Raw genomic sequence first — 17610 nt, forward strand, 5'->3', positions numbered from 1 at the left:
TGTGCCCACACAGGGATGCATTGCTCATTCCCAGGATGTTAGCAGATCTAAACGTTTTTGTTCAGCTCTGACTCTTAAACAACTACATCTTTCTTTCAAATGAAGCAACATCATTGCAGGAAAGATTCTTGGCAGCAGTTTTTGCCCTGGCTTCCTGAGGAATGCACTTGCTCTAAAAACTGAATGAGAAACCAATGGCACATAAAAGTGCCGTATGACAACGCTGGCAGTTCTACCAGTTTCTCATCCACCTACATTTACCAACCACTATGCATTATGTTAGAATTGTAACTTTGAAATGATAACCTCTGAGGACATGCTTTTTAATCACCAGAACCTCATTTTATACTTTAAGAGTGTTGTGGAAGTGCTGTTTGAATAGCAGGTGCCAGGTTTTAAATGTCTGCAGTGATTATAATATCCTATTAATAATAGCATTGAGAAAATCCTTCAGCTGAGACTTTCTGGTTTCTCACACTCAGAGACAATGACAATGTTTTAGCTTTCTGTATACCTGCTATTTGCTACAGTAGGGAACAAAAATGTCAGTATTTCCAGCCTGCTTGGGTCCTGTGTGGAACACTTCAGTGTTCTTTTGGCTCCAGAAAATATCCTATTATGGTGACAGTTTGGGCATTCCTGCTTTATATCCTCTGGGACAGCAAGTATGATGCTTAGTATGGCTTTAAGAAGCCTCTTGTGCAATATTTACCTTCTTTTGCATTCTTTTTCCTCGGCAACCAAAAGCAGTCTATAAAGATTAAAATGTTCCTGTTCTAAATGGGAAAGTTTCAAATTTTGTGGCTGAGAACGTCAGCACCAGAATTCCAACATGATATGTAGAGCTGAAGACCCAAATTATAGGCCACTCCAAACACAAAAGTTTAAAAGACAGTTGCTGCCCTCTTTCAAAAACTCCTCTGCATCATTTTGGTTTCTCTAAGAACAAGTCGTTGACGATGGTGTTTTCCTGCTGTATTTACCCAAGTCCAGATTTATAAAAGCCAGGCAGGCAACACTACCCAGCTGCAGCTGGAAGTCAAAATGTTCTCGGGTAATGGCAGAGAAGACTGCCCAGCAGATAGGACAGGCTTCTTGCATAAACTCAGTCTTGTGGGATGTGACTTTCTCTCAAGCTCTGCCTGCAGTCTAGCCTTCAAGAGTGATCTGCAGTGATGTCTAGTTGCAGCTGCTTAGTATCTCTGAAAATCAAGTGATCCCTATGCACAGATAAGGAGCTCAACTCCATATGTTTTGCTTTGAAGAACTGGTGCTTTTTAGATGAAAATCTAAAAGCTATCATGGCATTTAAGACCAATAATAACATTTTATCTCTTGATCATATTAGACTATGATCTCTCCAGCACTGTGAGCTGGGCTTTACCTAAATAGCTTGATGAAGCTCAAATGCCTCTTGATCAGTGGTGTGTCAAATGCAGAGAGAAGAGGCTGAAATGCTACCACAACCACAGGGGCATGCTGAACAGCAGCAAGGGTTTGACTGAAGCAGATATGCCCAGATAATCATGGCCAGCAATCCATGTCTCCTTCCTCTCTGCCCCTTGCTAATCTAAGACAACCTGCTCCAGGTCAGTGTATGCAGGGAACAGTCCCCACAGCGGTACCCAGGCTTTGGGACACTGGAAACTTCCAGTCCCAGGTCTGCATGCGCAGGAGTTTGGTTTCTGCCCCTTGTCACACGCAAACGTCTTTGCTAGTGGAGATGGTCTGGGGCCCCTAATCAGTACCTGCATTACGTTGACTACTTACTTGCAGTCATCGGCAGGCAGATTTTGCTGCATGATGGACCATTGGTGATTTCACTCTGTCCCTCCCGAGACACCAAGCTGCTGAAAACACCAATGCTAATCGGTGCCGTTTAGAAAGGCAGCAATCTCCAAATGGCTAATTGTTACACTAACTACTGATCTCTCGAAATATTTGCTTTCTTTTTCGGTCCACTACCCTGAAATCATTCTTCCCTGCCCCGGAGAAGAAGAAAACGATCGCATTCAGCATTTTAATGCTGCAGATATACAATATTTATACACGTCGTGTGCATGACGGGGCAATACTGCATTTCCTTAAAAAAAGAAAAAAAAAAAAAGCCATAAACCACTCGGCAGCCAAGTCCCCGGGGAGCCTCCGGGGAGCGCCCTGCCGCGGGCACATGCCGCTCTGGCTCCGCTGGCAGCGAGGAGCGGCCTCCCGCGCCCTGCTGGCACCGGGCCGGCCCGGAGGCTCCGCCGCCAGCACCGCGGCCCCCTCGGGGTACTCCCCGCTCGGCTCCGCACCGCTGCGGGGCCGGGGCGGCGGCGGGAGGGGCGGGGCGTGCCGGGGCGTGCCGAGCCGTGCCGAGCCGCCCCTCGGCTGCCTCCGCCCCCGCCGGTTTGGGCCCAGCCCTCCCGGCGGCGGGGCCGGCTGCGCCGCTGTGCCATGAGCGGTTTTAAACGGCAGGTGCGGGGGAGTGAGGCAGACGCGCAAGCAGCGGCTGCTGCGGCCCGGCGGTAGCGGCGGGCGCCTTTCGGCTCGGCGGGAGCCGCGGCGGAGCGGAGCATGTCGGTTGCGACCGGGGGCAGTGAGGCGGCGGCAGCAGCGGGTGGAGGCGGCGGCGGGAACCGCGTTTTCTTCCAGAGCCCCCGCGGCGGCGGCGGGAGCGGCGGCTCCTCCGGCGGCGCCTCCCGGGAGGACTCGGTGTCGGCGGCGGTGGTGCAGGTCCAGCAGCGTCGCCACCAGCAGGGGAAAGTGACGGTGAAATACGATCGGAAGGAGCTGCGGAAGCGGCTGGTGCTGGAGGAGTGGATCGTGGAGCAGCTGGGGCAGCTCTACGGCTGCGAGGTGCGGGTCCGGGGTGGCGGGGTCCCCGGCGCGGCCGCTGCAGTCCCCTCGCCCCCGGTGTCCTTCTCCCTCCCCGAGTCGCGTTTCGGCAGCGGGCAAGGGAGAGCTGTCACCGCCACCTCCAAATGACATTCCCGGCCCACCGCCGCCCCTGTCCCGCGGGGAGGGGAGGAAGGTGTCTCCAGCCCCATCTCCTCCGAGGTGAATGGGAGGGGACCGCCCTTTGGGGACGGTGGCGGCTACCGCACGGACGGGCACATAGTGGCCTCCCTTCTCCCGGGGGGCCCCGGCGGCTGCGGCAGGTCCGGGTGTGCCGGGCGGCGCCGGGGTACCGCGGCTGTGAGCCCCGGGACGGTGCTTGGCCGGGAGCCGCTGTCCCTGCGGCCCCCTGGGGCGCGGAGGCGCCTTCTCCAGGCTGGGGGCTGTCGGTCCCCGTTAGACTCGAGCTGCCAGTGCGGTGCGGCGGCGGGCGGTGCGCGGGGACGAGGAGGAGGGGGCTGTGCGGAGGCGGCTGTTGTGGAGAAAGGACTCTGGTGCGGGTACGGTCGCCGCTAGACCCTGGTTTTGTATTACTCCGGCCTCCAGGAGCGCGGCAGATACTCGCCAGGAAATTTCAATGAGCAGTTAGAAGATCATTAGGACGAGGATCGAAAATACTGGGGAGGTTGTATCTGATCTGTAGATATCAAACCTGTTTTTCAGTTACTCTAGGCAAAACGTGTTGCCAGAATTAATTTTCTTCTGTGGAGGACAGGTGAACTGGAGAATTTTTCAAGATTATTCAGAGGTATAGTGACTTATCTTCCATATAGAGATGACAATGTTGTAAATAAAGGGAGTACCAGTACTTTGTTTTGTCGAAGCTTCATTAGAAATGTAGACCTGCTAGTCTCCAGGGGTTCCTACCTCCCTGCCACCTCGAGTATTTACTGTTACAAAAAATCAAAATGTTAAGTCTAAACTGAGATTTGCACATACTTTTTCAATCAGTTGTCTAGTTCACTTTTATTAGAGGCTTCTGAAGTGAGATTTGTTGAAGCCACATGTGAATTTTGCAGTTAGCATCTCTGGAGCCAATATCTCACCCCAGGGCTCCCAGGTATTCTGGAGCTAGGAAGGCAAAAGCTTGACAGTGCCTGAGGTGTGGATGTGAGGGCCTAAAAAACCAGGCCTGAATATCTGGCATGTACTTAATACAAGAATTGAAAGAAACCTCCTTTCATCTCAAAACCAGTGTATCGGCCAATTTGTCAGAAGGACTTGCCCTCATTAAAAATGTGCATGTGACAAGTTAAACGTAACAATTCACATCCATGAACTAAGGGAAGGAAAGATACAAATGGAAACTCGGGTTAAAAATAAACAGTTGTTACTCTTCTTGGTGTTGCTTGCCTCTCCAGCCTCATGATTTGTGGGCTGCAAGGATTATTCTGAGGTCAGAGGTACTTAAAATTGTTTGCATAAAATGATGATTTTTGTGTCAGCATGAGCTGATAATGTAGTTAGTAGCTGGCCTACTGGATCTGTTGCTGCTGGTTTGATTCTCCTTGCTCAGAAACACCAAACCTGTTTGGACCACCTGCTTTTGACATACAGGTGTAGTTGTTCTGTAAGTAAGGATGTGATAGATGGGGCAAGACCAAGGTCCAGAGAAATTCCTGCTGCTCTTCACAGTATTCAAATAAGTGTCTTGCTGGAGGAAAAAAGTATTTCATTGTTTTTCTTATTGTGGTTGCTGACTCTGATTGGAATAGAAGGGATGCACGTTAAAAGGAGGGCTCTACATTAAGATGGGGACCGTATACGGCTGTATAAAAAGAACTTTTTTGATGACTTGGTTCCTAAGGTGGCATTTGGGGGGAAAAAAGTTTTGACAGATGAAAATGGCTTTAGCTTTGGAGATTGAGGGCAAAATGTCTAGGTTTTCCGTTCTTTGCTGTTATGCGTGAACTCTGCCTAGTGTCAGCAGAGATGACAGTAGTGAAAAGGTCAAGCAATTAATATGCTATCAGAATAAAGTTTAAGGTGCATGATGAGTGTAGTGATTAAAGACAACAGCAATAGCAAGATGCTTTGCTTGAATTACTTTTAGGTTTAGAGATGGAGCTCTTGGCCTGAGACTTAATCACCTATGCAGACAGTTAATAAGCCTGTCTGAAGGCAGGTTGGGGGGGTTGGGAATTGCTCACTTTAACTTCCACGGAAGATCTAAAATAACTTCATGTGATGACACTTAAGCTCTGAAACAACCTGAAATATTTTGAAGTGTTGGAAATAGCCACAGAATTGCTAATCCTGGAAGAGCTAAGCGGTGTCAGTGTTTCATTGCTATTCTGCTTAGGAGCTCTGTTTCTAAGGAGCTGTGCACTCTGTTCCTGGGAAGAGCAGAAATAAGTAGAGGGCACTTGCAGTGTGGTGTACTGAAAGTCTGCAAGAAGACCTGGGTGTCTCTTTTTGGGACTGCATAACTGTAGTACCTGCCTGCTGTTTTCCATTTAAATGTTTTCTATTAAATTATGCTGAGATTCATCAGTAAGTGGGCACTTGCAGAAAGACTCCCTTTATTCAAAGCTGAACCTGCATTCATAGTCTCTCAAGTACTTGCAAGTAAAGTCAGCTATAAGCTTGTCTTGGCTTGGTGACAAAGGTTAGGAGATGAGGTTGGGAAATAAGCAGACAGGTTTGTGTTCTTTTTGTAGTGGATCTTGTCTTCAGCAGTATGGTTTTAGTTTTAAAATGGGATGCCGAGCAGGATAATGGAGTTGAGGGGGGAAGTCGTTTAGAAAAAGCTCTTTGAGACTATTTTTAATGCTGACCACAGATCCATGATACAAAGATCAGCTTCAGAGGGGCTACTTCAATGTCATGCAGACTTCAGAGATGAAAACCAGCCTGAATGGTAAAGGGTTACCCAGGTAGAAAACGTTAGTTGGACCAGAGATTCTTAAGAAGGATTTGTTTGGCTCCAAAACCTGTTAGGATAATGTACTGAGGTCAAGTGCTTCAGGGAAGTGTCAGTCTGACTGCTGGCTCCTGGAGCTGCTTCATTAAAAAAGACGACATTTTATAACCTGTTGGTTTTGGTTTCTATGAATGGTGAAACTGATGATGCAGTCACAGATTAGTATATTGAAAATGCAGTGCCTAAATTGCAAGACTCGAACTGAGTTTGATGTTGACCTTTATTAGTTATCTTGCTTCTAAAAAGAGTTTCTTTATAGATGCTTCATGTTTTGGACTAAATCCATTATTGGTTAAGAATTGCTAAACAGGGTTACACGAAACACCTTACGTCATCACTATTCATTCCCTAATGGTTTGCAACTTGTAGTTCAGCATGAAAGTGGTGGCAGTCTAGTTTTCCAGATGTATGATCTATGCTGTTGGTACCTTCCAAATGTGTACAACTTTATATATGAAGGAAAAAAAGGCCACTGGATTTGTCCCCAGAAACCATTCAATGTTATAGGTGAATTACTGTGCTCAAGGGTCCTATCTACCTGCAATTATAGCATTTGCTATAGAAAGCACAGTGCTGATGGAATGAGCATATTGAGGGTACACAGATTTTGCACAACATCAGTAGACAATAAAGAAAGACTTTGCATGTGCTATGGATTGATTTGATGAGTATTTCTTAATGTAGAGACATGCATTTACAAATCCAATAAGCCCTTAGCTTTTGCACTCTAAAAACTGAATATAAGACTTATCTTCTAATATAAGATATTGCTGAGCTTAGTTGCATAATCAACTATTTTACTGGACTGTATCTGCTCATTTATGGCAAATGGTGCTTGTTGGAGGATATGATTTTGGTCTGGAAGTAACAGGAAATTATGTCAAAGCTTAGCCCCTTTTCCAAGGCAAAACATCCTGGAATTCCATTTAAAACCTCGGTGTATAAAAAAATATAACAGGAAGAGCTGCCCACAAAAGCCCCTCGAGCATTTTTTTTTTAAGAGTACAAAGCCATGCTAGACTGAGAATTGTCATGTGTACGATTCTCTTCTACCTCCTGCTATGGGTACTGCAATGACAAGAGTGACATGAAGCTCTGAAATGGAGAATGGCTTTCACGTTGGCAGGACCAATCTGTGGCTATAAAACAAATGGTATTGGTGGGGTATGGGATGGAAGGGAGCAATTTAACTTGGTCCTGCGTGGACTGAGCTCCCTTTTCCTGGCTGCTCTGTGAGCGCAGTGTTGGAAAACACCCTCTTTGACCTTCTTCCTGAAGCTGCTGGGATTTTCTAACAGTGAGAGCTTGTCCCTAATATAGCGCCAGGGAGTCTGTCAGTCTGTACACACTTGAATTTGACCTGGTTGATGCTAGACAGGAGAAGACAAAAGGAAGGCCCTTGTCTAGGCTAGAGAGATCACAGGAGTAAAAGCTTCCTAGCCTTCCCTTCCCCCTCCTGCTGCACAAATGTTTTGGTTCCAGTGGTAAAGCTAGTGACAAGGTGTAAAAGGTGAAGCTTGTGGGGGAAGAGTGAGATGTCTGTCTTGTCAAATGTTCTGCAAAGGATGGATTTTTTGCAAGAAGGGCTCTAGTCATTTAACCTTGACATCTGGACAAATTAGCTACCTTGACTGTATTTCCGAAATATATTTTCAATACTGAATCCAGTTGCAGACTGATGTGTTAGTGGTCTACCAAGAGCAGTGCTGCATATGCTGAGTGACTGGATGCTGTACAGGGTATTGGTTCCTCTGTGCATTTGTATCCCAGGAGGCATGTCTTGTGATTTGATGGACTCAGCTGCAGCTGTTTTTCTCCCTACTGTTCAGGACTGTTTCTATATGGGGCACTGACTTTCTGCACAGTATGGACCACCTTGTCCAACCCACTCTCTCATGGGTCAGTGGCTCTGCACACCCTGCAGATCCTGTGTGTGAGATAGTTGCCATAGTGACCAGTCATCTGTTTTCCTCTGGGTTTGGAAGAATGCTGAATAGAATGGTACATAGACTTCAGGACCAAACACTTTTCCCCCACCCCCCAAACATTCTGTCCTTTCCAAAAAAGCCTGGTCAGCATGGTGCTAAGGCTGTGTGTGATGTGGACCTGACGGTATGATCAGGTACTACTTATTCCTCAGGCTATGGTGAGGTAATGTTTGAAATTCATTATTCCTTTCACAGAAAGGTGTTTGGTGAGGAAATCCACTGAATAAAACACTACAGAAACCAACTTCTTCTGACTCTGACTTTTTCAATAGACTTTCTCTAACTTGGACTAAGATCTCACAAATAGTAATTGTGTGCACTCCTTTCTAAATGAATCAAAAGTGGAAAGACTGCAAGGAGTCTGAGAATGAGAGAATGTCACTCCTTAAAAGGATGCAAGTTAGTAGGAAGTATAATAAAGGATTTCTGTAGTAAGTCGAGTATGTCAATCTAGATGCATTGGAGTGAGTGAAGTACTTAAAGGTCTATCAAATTGCTTAGAAATGTATTTGAGGGGTTTTTTTTTGACAACTATTACTGATGTCAGATTTGTATGTGGTATGGCACAAACCTTGGAGCACTCACTTGAGGGCAGGGATGCTGCTCAACAGACTTGTGCTAATTGAAGGGCTGCTGTAATCAGAGACCTACAAAGGACATGGGCAACACTGGTGTAGCAGAGACAGAAGCACAGAAATGCATTTGAACCCAAGTGTGAAAATTAGGAAGTGCAAAATGGCCTATAAAATGCATGTTGCTTTGAAACAACCCTTGTAATGCTGCTGCTTTCAGAGAAGGAATTGACTTAAGTACCTGTGAGGGTGCCAAGCACCTGATGGTGGTGAGACCAGAGCCTTTTGTCTCTAAATGCCCTGCTTAAAATCTGATTTTAGGTTCTGAAGACCCTAATCTAGTAGGAAATGTACCACTATTCAGCTACTGTCCTCCTTCTTACATGCAAAACTTGCACTACATCTCTCAAAGCAGTTCAAGAAAATTATTTTTCTACTGCTTGGGCTTTGTATAGTCTGGATGTCGGTTCTGCACTGGTCACAGTTCATTGTTTTATCTTAAGTAGCTGCAATATTCTTGACTTTAGAAGATTCACTACATAATTTTTTTATCTTCCATCAGCTATTCCATAGCAAGTCTTTTCTCCTTCCCTTCTCTGTTCAAGATTCAACTGGTCCCTTCGTTGAACTGGTAGGTGTGGTTGTTTTATAACAAGGCAACGAAATAATTGATTGCTTACATCACTTAAATTTTTATAATTGTACTTCTTATAAAAAGTAGTTTCCAACCGTTGTAGCTAGGCAAATGGCTTTACATAGAGTCAGTGCTTGATTACCCAGGGTAACAAGGGTGGGGAGTGGGTGTGAGAGAGAACACGCATAGGATGGAAAAAAGTGAATTAAAAAAATAATAGTAAGCTATGCGGCAAATCATGCAGTGAACACACAGCTTGAAGAGGAGAGGAGAATCAATTGTCAATCTACCCCTTTCTCCCAGTCATGTTCATCGTGCAAAGTCATCTGCATTGCTTTTGGACTTGAGTCTGGCTTACGTGTGTCTGTACTTGTAGTGAAATTAAATGACAACATGGATGATCTATCCTCAGAGAGCTGAGAGCTGGTGGTGTGCTTTGTAGATGCTGCTCTGTTGGTCCCTTGTACTTCTGTATTCTGATAGAGTGGATCTCTCCCATTTTTCTTGTAGCTTTACATTAGCTGATCTAAACTGTGCTATGGAAGCAAATGCCTGTAACAAAGATAACCCTGTTTAAATGAGGAAATGATGTATTTCATGGCACATCCGCCTCTTTTTTAAAGACATAGGGGATGTTTCTAAATAGGTGTTGTATCTAAATAAAAAGATGTTCTACTTGAAGTAAGACTTTGTTTCACAAGCAGTGTGATAGTTCAGTGTTGTCATGAGACTAAACTAATTCTCTGACCTGTGCCTTACAGAGGCTGGCCCAACTCCTGTTTGCATTCTCATAGCTCTCTCTTTAGATTAGCTTATGCCCAGCCACTTAAAAGGCACTGTTTCTGGCTCCAGATACAACAACAGAAAAACCTAAGCAATTTTGTAGTGCATATTACTGTCCAAAATCTGTGTGAAGCAGTTCTTGGACTACAGGAGATGCCAATGAAAAAATACGTTATCCTGTCTCTAACCTGATTCAGTCTGAATTATGTTCACTTTGTCTTTAGTCACCACAGCTGATAAAGCAGCAGCAACAACATCAATTCATTCTTCTAGTGGCCTTGTTTTGTCTGCAGTATAAGAAAGCTAAGTTTTCATTTTCCCCTTCCCTTTTTATTTCCTTTCCCTCCATCTAACTCCAGAAACTTGTACTTGACAGCACAATATGAGTAGGTTAGACATGGTCATCCATCTGTGTTACTGCAACTTTTGGCTGCCTGTTGTAAAACACTGGCACTTGCTTTTGCTGTTCCCCTGTGTGACACATGGAATTATGGAAATAAAAATTTCCACAAGTTATTAACATTGGAGAAGGGGAGGATAAAATCTTAATGGCATGCAGTCCAGACAGTACCAGTATGACTGTATTTCAAAGGTAGAATAAATTTAGCTTGTTAAAGATCTTCTTGGAACTGGGAATTGTTTGGGCACAGGCCCACACTGAAACAAATGAAATCTTCTTTGAAGTGATAAGTATTTAATTCTGAGGTCCACATTTGAATAGCAGAACTGTTACCTCCCCCACCTCCCCTCCCTATCCTCCTCAAGGAGTGTAATATCTATTCTAGGAACCAGTTCTACATGGTATCTTAAATAATTTTCAGGGAACACACAGATCACAGCCCCAGAAGGCAACTTGTATCTTTGCAATCCATGTGATATTTATCAGTGGTGCCAATTTAGTGGATCTAAACCTAGAGAGAAACCATAACATGTATTATAGGTCTTTAGCTCCTAGCATTCTAATAATTAATGTATTTAATGTAATACTGTTCTGTGTGTGGAGCCAAGCTAGTACAAGATTTAAAGTGGCCTAATGGTTAGTATGCAAATGGCTAGCTTGTGCAGTGATGCTGATCTAGAGGTGACACTTCCAATGGTGACCAAGAAGAGTTCACCACTCTGAGTGTGCTGCCAACAAGGGGGTCACATACTTCAATCCTGTGTGTTGGACTTCATAAATCCAAATGATGGCACAATCAATGCCTAATGAAAATCCCTCTTATCAGACTGTCTTAATAGGATTACTTTCCAGAACACAGAATTGGGCAGGATCTCCTAGGTCACAGGGTCTGCTTTCTCATTTGCAGATAAGCTCTTTGTATTCGATATCACTTTTTAATGGAGTAACTCAGTTATATGATGTTTCTTTCAACATTATTTCATGGATTTAAATATACCTTTTAAACCTTTTAGACACTAGGCTCTTTCTGACCCACTTCATAAAATACAGAAAGACATTGACAAAAGACCAGTGCTTGTTTGGGATGAGCTTGCCCAGACTTTCACTCTGGGGTGACATTTAAATAGATGATAAAAACACTTTACTGACTGTCCTTACTCTGGGAATCATGGGGCTCAAGTGATGTGTAGAGGGGCAGAAGCATAAAGACAGTGATTCTGTGGCAGGTCACTTACTACCTTACAAAAAAAAAATCTGTATTTTGAGATGTCTGCAGATGCTGGGAGAAATTGCTCACTAATATTTAATGGAAATAATTTAGCAGTACTTGGAAAAATGTGATGTTAGCTGCTCAAGATCCTAACTTATTTTAGCAGTTGAATGATAATTTAGAGATCTACTTCAAAGAAGTTAACTCTAGTGTGGTACAAATGATCTGTTCTGCTTTAGGTGACTGATATATGATATTCTGACACATTGACTTTAAACACAAAAAAATGCTTTGAGCTTTTACAATTGTTTGCTTTACGTTTTAAAAGATAATACCTGAAGCGCATATACTTTTTTATTTTTTTGGTCAAATGAGTCCAGATGTTCTGGAATAAACTATTGGGTCTTTTTGTTTTTGTTATGCTGGTAGTAATCATGCCATTTTAGGCTCACTGTCAAACTGTATTTTCGTTTCAGGTGCACTGAGGAAAAACTGCTTAGTCTTCTAAGAAAATTAACAGAAATCCCCAAATTTGGTTTATGGTTGCGTTCCTCCTCATAATACTGAAAATGGAATGCTCTCTGTAGAAACTGATGTGGGGAGGAGCACTGGTGGGAACTATCCCCTGGTAACCAGAATCATCTCAGCTTGTCAGCTGTCAGTGTAGTACTTGTTTACTAGTCTGCTTAGCTAAAGATTTAATCAACTTGCTTATAGGTATCCAGCTGCTATTTGTTTATCAAGACCAAATGCTTACACAGAAGACTTGCTTTAATGTCTTGAAGTAATTCTGATAAAGAATGTGTTTATATAAGGAAGCAAGGTCAATCCTTCACTTTATAATCTGATGGCTACTTTGTCTCAGGCTGCCTGCAGTGGAAGCTTCCAGGACTTTTGTAAAAGAAAACATGTCAGCAGTCTCATCACTTTCTTTTCTTTTCTTTCAGTAGACCTCTAAACACTGTTCATTTTTTCAAGTTTATATCAGATTTCACCTTAAAATATGTGATTACTACATTTGATGTTAAAATTGCTAGGTTTTACACTGGGTTAGTAATTTGCAGTGCTTTGGCTGTAGCAAGTGGAAGGAGGCAGGACCATGTGCTAAAGTATGTTTTGGGGAACTGACAGTGAGAAGCAGCACTGGAATTGAACAGGGGGTCCCATACAGTCTTTAGCTCACATCTCCCAGTGTTTATCATCCTGAGCAGGAGAGCCACAGCAGATTATCCCACTTCCTAGATCTGAAGCTGTTAAGAAAACTCATTTTAAAGATCCCTCAGGCACTCCCCTATCTTTGCCAGTCTGGGGACATGCCTGGGGAGCGAAATGGTGTCTCTGGCCCTGGGGAAGAGGAGTGTCTACTTCATAGCATGTTAGAACTCCTGCTGATGTTTTTTGATATTGGTGAACCAGGGCCAAAATGCATCCACTGCCAATCGCCTGCCTGCTGTTCAAAACTAGTGTTTTGGGGGAGGAAGAGCTCTACCAGTCATCACTGTGTAGAGTGCACTGCTACACCCAGGCACCACTTGACTTGCTACGAACTATGGAAAGCGCTCCAGATCTCTTGCCAACTAAATTACTTCAACAGGAAGATTAAGTTGCTCCTAGATTCTGCAGGATGTAAGAGCACTTGTTTTGGTACTACTGAATAAAACATTCCTCCCTGCTACAGGAGGCAGACTTCTTGTCTCCTATGTCAAATCTGACAGGACCCAATACTTCTGAATAAAGAAATATTGGCATTTGAAAACTGTCTCTTATTCCAACCAATAACACTTTAATTGGCTGGTAAGACAAAAATGCAGTGAGAAGACCCATAAGTGTGTCAGATGCTTGATGTACTTGTACTGTATGACTTTCATTGCAGAAAGTCAATTTACACACAGCCTCTTGGTGTAAAGAAAATCAATACTGGAGACTATTTTTACAGGGCTGCTGAAGTTGAGCTAAGGAGAGCCATTTAGAGGCCTCATTATCTCACATGTTCTTTCCTTGTGGGTGTGTGGTGGTGTTGTGTGTTTGCTGTTGTGTGTGTTTTGTGTTTTTTTTTTTTTTTTCTCTGAGAGATCTGATGGAGTAATTAATCCTCGAAGTGCCCCAAGAGGCAAACCTACTTAATTGGACTGCTGTTTAGCCTAAATTCCCAGAGCGCAGAGGACCTAGTGTTGATCCTGTTTGGTCAAAATGTTTCCTTGGAGTGTATTCCTTGGTTCTTTTTCACATCCACTCTTAAAACAGTCAAACCATCAAATCTGATCTAGCATGGAGTGGTCCTAGTCATCAGGGCTCATGCTAGGAGAGTGTGGCATCACCATGGTGTGAAGGAGAAAACTGAATCTCAGAACCCTTCTGAAGTGCTAGACCAGCACTTAATACAGCTCTAGCTTAAGATTCCTGAGCTTTATTCCTTTCTGAAAGGGAAATGGATCCTTACACTGGCTAGACAGTTAGTTCCACACATGGCGTGTGCTTTCCAAGTAAAGCTGCATTAGCACAGAAATGCAAAGATGAGGTGCAGTAACTTGTAACTGTAGAAAATGCCCTGCATGTTCTTCCTGTGTTCTCTAGCTGTGGAGCTCAGAGCGTGCTCAAACTTTCCTTCCATGTAGTGCAGCTTGCTCTCACAAGCACACCTCTTCTTGGACATGTAGTCCTTTCTTCAGCTTCTCTGGTTCACCATTGCCCTCCATGTGATGCAACAACACAGTATGGGCTCAGCTGTGATCACACTACTGTGTTCTTCCCAGATGTGGAATTATGCACAACTTGCAGGGAAGCAGTCAACTGGGCTTCTGTTATTCGGAGGTGGAGAGTGACCTGCTACTGTGATTCACGCGGAGGTAGGCATGTCCTGTAATTGTTAGGTGGAAAGTTCAGCATAACCCTCAAAGTGCCACCATTTGGAAGGCTCTGCATGGCCTGAGTTACTGTACCTCCCAAGGAGGACTGTGTAACCATAATTTAGCACACAACATGTATTTGTTAATGCCAAACTATTTCTGCCCTGTGTGAAAGTGGATGATGACAAAAAACATGACATGTCCTTCCTATCTGCTTTGGAATGTTTTGTTTAACAGAAGTGACAACCAAGTATAGACTTAGCCTGTCCTATTTTTATATTAAGAACACAAAGCATTTGCTTTGAAGATAGCACTTGATTTTTAACTAATGTCTTGGATCCATGTTGCGAGTATGGTTAGGAAGTGCTGAATGCTTCTCTCTTTCTCTGCTTAGTGTAGTTTGTGACCAATGCCTCTTCTTCGTTTGGCAATTTCACAGTCTAGTGATTCCTTTAGACTTCTGTAGAGATGCACAAATTAGGTAATTCCTTAACCAACATGTTATGGATGTTTTTGGATAAGCTGAAGTTGTTTTGACAGTTCAGTTATGAAAACAGTAAAATACCAGTGTTAGTACTAAAGAAGACTAAATGAAGTCTAAACCTTACTGTGACTGGATGTCAGTTCCTTTTTTATGCTTACTAATGAATCTGTAGTTGCAGAGTGCAAGATTCTTTACTTTCTCTGCATAATGAAAAGAAGTGTGTGGTGTTTTTTTTTTTTTAACCTTATGACTGAATGAAATGTCTGATTATTATTATTGGCAATTCTTTTTGGAAACAGGTGTTTTGGTGTCCTAAAGTCTTTTCCCTGTAATCACACTTTCTTACCAATTGATTTTTATTCTGTGTTGTGATAAAGATGATAGAGAGCTGCAGCCATCTTAACAGGGGATTGACTTTTATTATTGAAGTTATGGGCACCATGAGGTGTAGAGTTCTCAAAATTCATGGCATTTGGTCTTCTATTTCTTTTGGTGCTTGTTTTCCATAATTTAGTAGCAATGGCATGAATCCCAGAGAACTTGGTGCTCCACCTTGTGTCTTGCCCACACTTCCACCTGTTGGCTACATCCCTGCTCTTACTGCCTGTGGCTCTAGGGCAATTTGCCCTCTTAGGATGCATACTGCAGGGACACATCTCCTGCATTGAGAACTGCTCTGAAATTTAAGTATTTGAGAAGATGGAGTGGTTAGGAACTCTTTTGGGAACCCTTGTCCTGAAAGTGCAAAGGCTGCAGTTATTGATAGGGCTCTGAGGAGATAAGGATTTCCTGATCCTTCTTCCACCTAATTCTCTGCTGCCAGCAAGCGGAGATCAGGTTCTGTGCTGTTCTACACACCATGTCTTTGACTAGTGGAGAACAAATTTGGGCTTGGACTGGATGACCTTTGAAGGTCCCTTCCAAGCCAAGCTATTCTAGGATTCTATTAAATACTTCTCTCTCCTCTAGAGCTTACTTCTGTCCATCTGTGTAATAGGCAGTAGAAGGATATCCACTGCCTCTGAATCAATGGGAAGTGTTGGGTGGGTTATCATGGCTCTGTAGGAAGAGACTGGAGAATCAAAGGAGAAAATGGAAAGTTGGGTGGACCCGGAGAGGCAAAAGTAAGGTAGAGATGGTGGAATGCATGTACAATGTGTATGGGAGACTGCCTGTCTTGTCTCTTTTTCATGTTCCTTTCACTAGCTTGTACTTCTGATCCAGGTATGTGGGTATATGTCTCCTTGCCTAAACTCTGATGGAGTGCTTCTAGCAACAGTAGCGTGGGCAGTAGAAGGTGACAACTGATTAAATGTATGTAAATATTCTGCAGCCTGCTTTCTTCCTGTGACCCCAAGTCCCTGATCCAGCTTGTCTCCTTCAGTCTTTCTTCCCTGTTAAAGGCTTGTGGAAATATCCACAGTAGTGGAGAACTTAAGAAGTCAGGGGCTGTAGGGACAATGAGATTGATAGCAGCTTGTTATAGATTTGCTTCTCTTGCTTTAGAGGTTGCTTTTGGGACAAGTGGGTGCTGGAATTGTATGTTTTAGGAAAACTTGTTTGAATAAAGTTTAAAGCAATGTCAGTAATGGAGAGTACATTGGAAGTGGATTAGAGGAGGTATTATGATCACTGTCAACTGCTGATGTTTCTACAATTGAGTATGTCTGTACACTTAACTCTGAAGACATATGATATACACTAATGCTTGTAAAAATGCATGTCCAATGTTTTTTGTAACTTGTGCATTGGATCTGGGCAAATGTCTTCATGTATACTTGGGCAGTTGCCACTTCACTCCAAGCCTGTTGCTAATGGGTGAAGTGGTCTTGTAAATGGCTTTTCTGCAGATGTGTCTTGGCTGACAGGTATTCAGTAAGATAAATTGTTGAAGGCTATAAGGAGTTCCTCTTGGAAAACAAACCACCAGGTCCAAATGTCTGAGGTACAGGCTATAGCAAAAATGAAATATAGACTATTCTGAGCTGATTTTTCAGCACCCTGTGCCTCCTAGAGGCATGTTATGAGTCAGATTTTTAATAGGAGCAATTTTCCACTTGCTGAGCCCAGCATAACACTTATTTAATTTTAGTACTACAGCTATGGTACAAACAGTGTTAGAAAATGGTCTTTCAACATTAGTCTCAAAAGGACCTGTTCACCTTGTCACATCATAGCATCTGCTGGTTATCTAGACTACCACTACTTTCTCATCCTTTGGGCTTAAAAAAAATATATTTACAAAAAGGCAAAACCTGAACTATACATGCAATTATTTCCACAGTGCTGAACAGAAGCACTAGGGATGTGTTTCTGAAACATGGCAGCAGGCAGGCTGGCTATGCCTTGAAAAAGCAAGTTTCTTCCCTTCTGACTTTCACAACTGCAGTGTTAAGCATAAAAGCAGTGAAGTTAGAGTATGTCTGTCTTCCCACACTAACTTGTTTCTCCTGTTGACTCTATCCTGTACGATTGTTTCTTTTAGCTGTTATCTGGGTTTCTGATTTTTTTTTCCTTGTTTTCAAGGGGTCAGTTCACAAATCAACATGATGAAAATTGCATTAAAACCCAGCCTTGGAATTTCTTCCCTAAAGAGCAAAACTTGCAGAGAAGGCAAAAACAAGGGAAGCCATCCATGAATTAGCAGTCTGGCCCTCAGAGGAGCTGTGTGTGGAGCAGTTGGCTTGCAGCTCTGCTGCTGTAGATGAGGAGTCTTCACTTGTCATAGTGTAAGGAGAAGGGAAGAAACAATAGCAAGCAGCGTGTATTTATAGGAGGGGAATTAATATATGCAAAAACATGCCCGTTTGGCATTACTCTGACTTAGTGTCTAAGATGCTGCAGGAGCAGGCAGCTGGGGGCACTGGGACAGCCCCAGCCTGGGCATTGGGCA

The 17610-nt window shown here is 43.6% G+C and overlaps 1 protein-coding gene across 1 annotated transcript in view; it reads left to right on the plus strand.

Moving 5' to 3' along the window:
* Positions 1–2463: 2463 nt before the first annotated feature.
* Positions 2464–17610, plus strand: part of PPP1R14C (protein phosphatase 1 regulatory inhibitor subunit 14C) — a 52246-nt gene continuing 37099 nt past the window's right edge. Inside the window, exon 1 of the mRNA XM_065835843.2 lies at positions 2464–2838. Within this exon, the coding sequence (XP_065691915.2) occupies positions 2557–2838 (282 nt within the window). The 5' untranslated portion in view covers positions 2464–2556. The remainder of the gene's footprint in view (positions 2839–17610) is intronic.

Source organism: Patagioenas fasciata, chromosome 3 (assembly GCF_037038585.1).
Source record: "Patagioenas fasciata isolate bPatFas1 chromosome 3, bPatFas1.hap1, whole genome shotgun sequence".
Classification (NCBI taxonomy): domain Eukaryota; kingdom Metazoa; phylum Chordata; class Aves; order Columbiformes; family Columbidae; genus Patagioenas; species Patagioenas fasciata.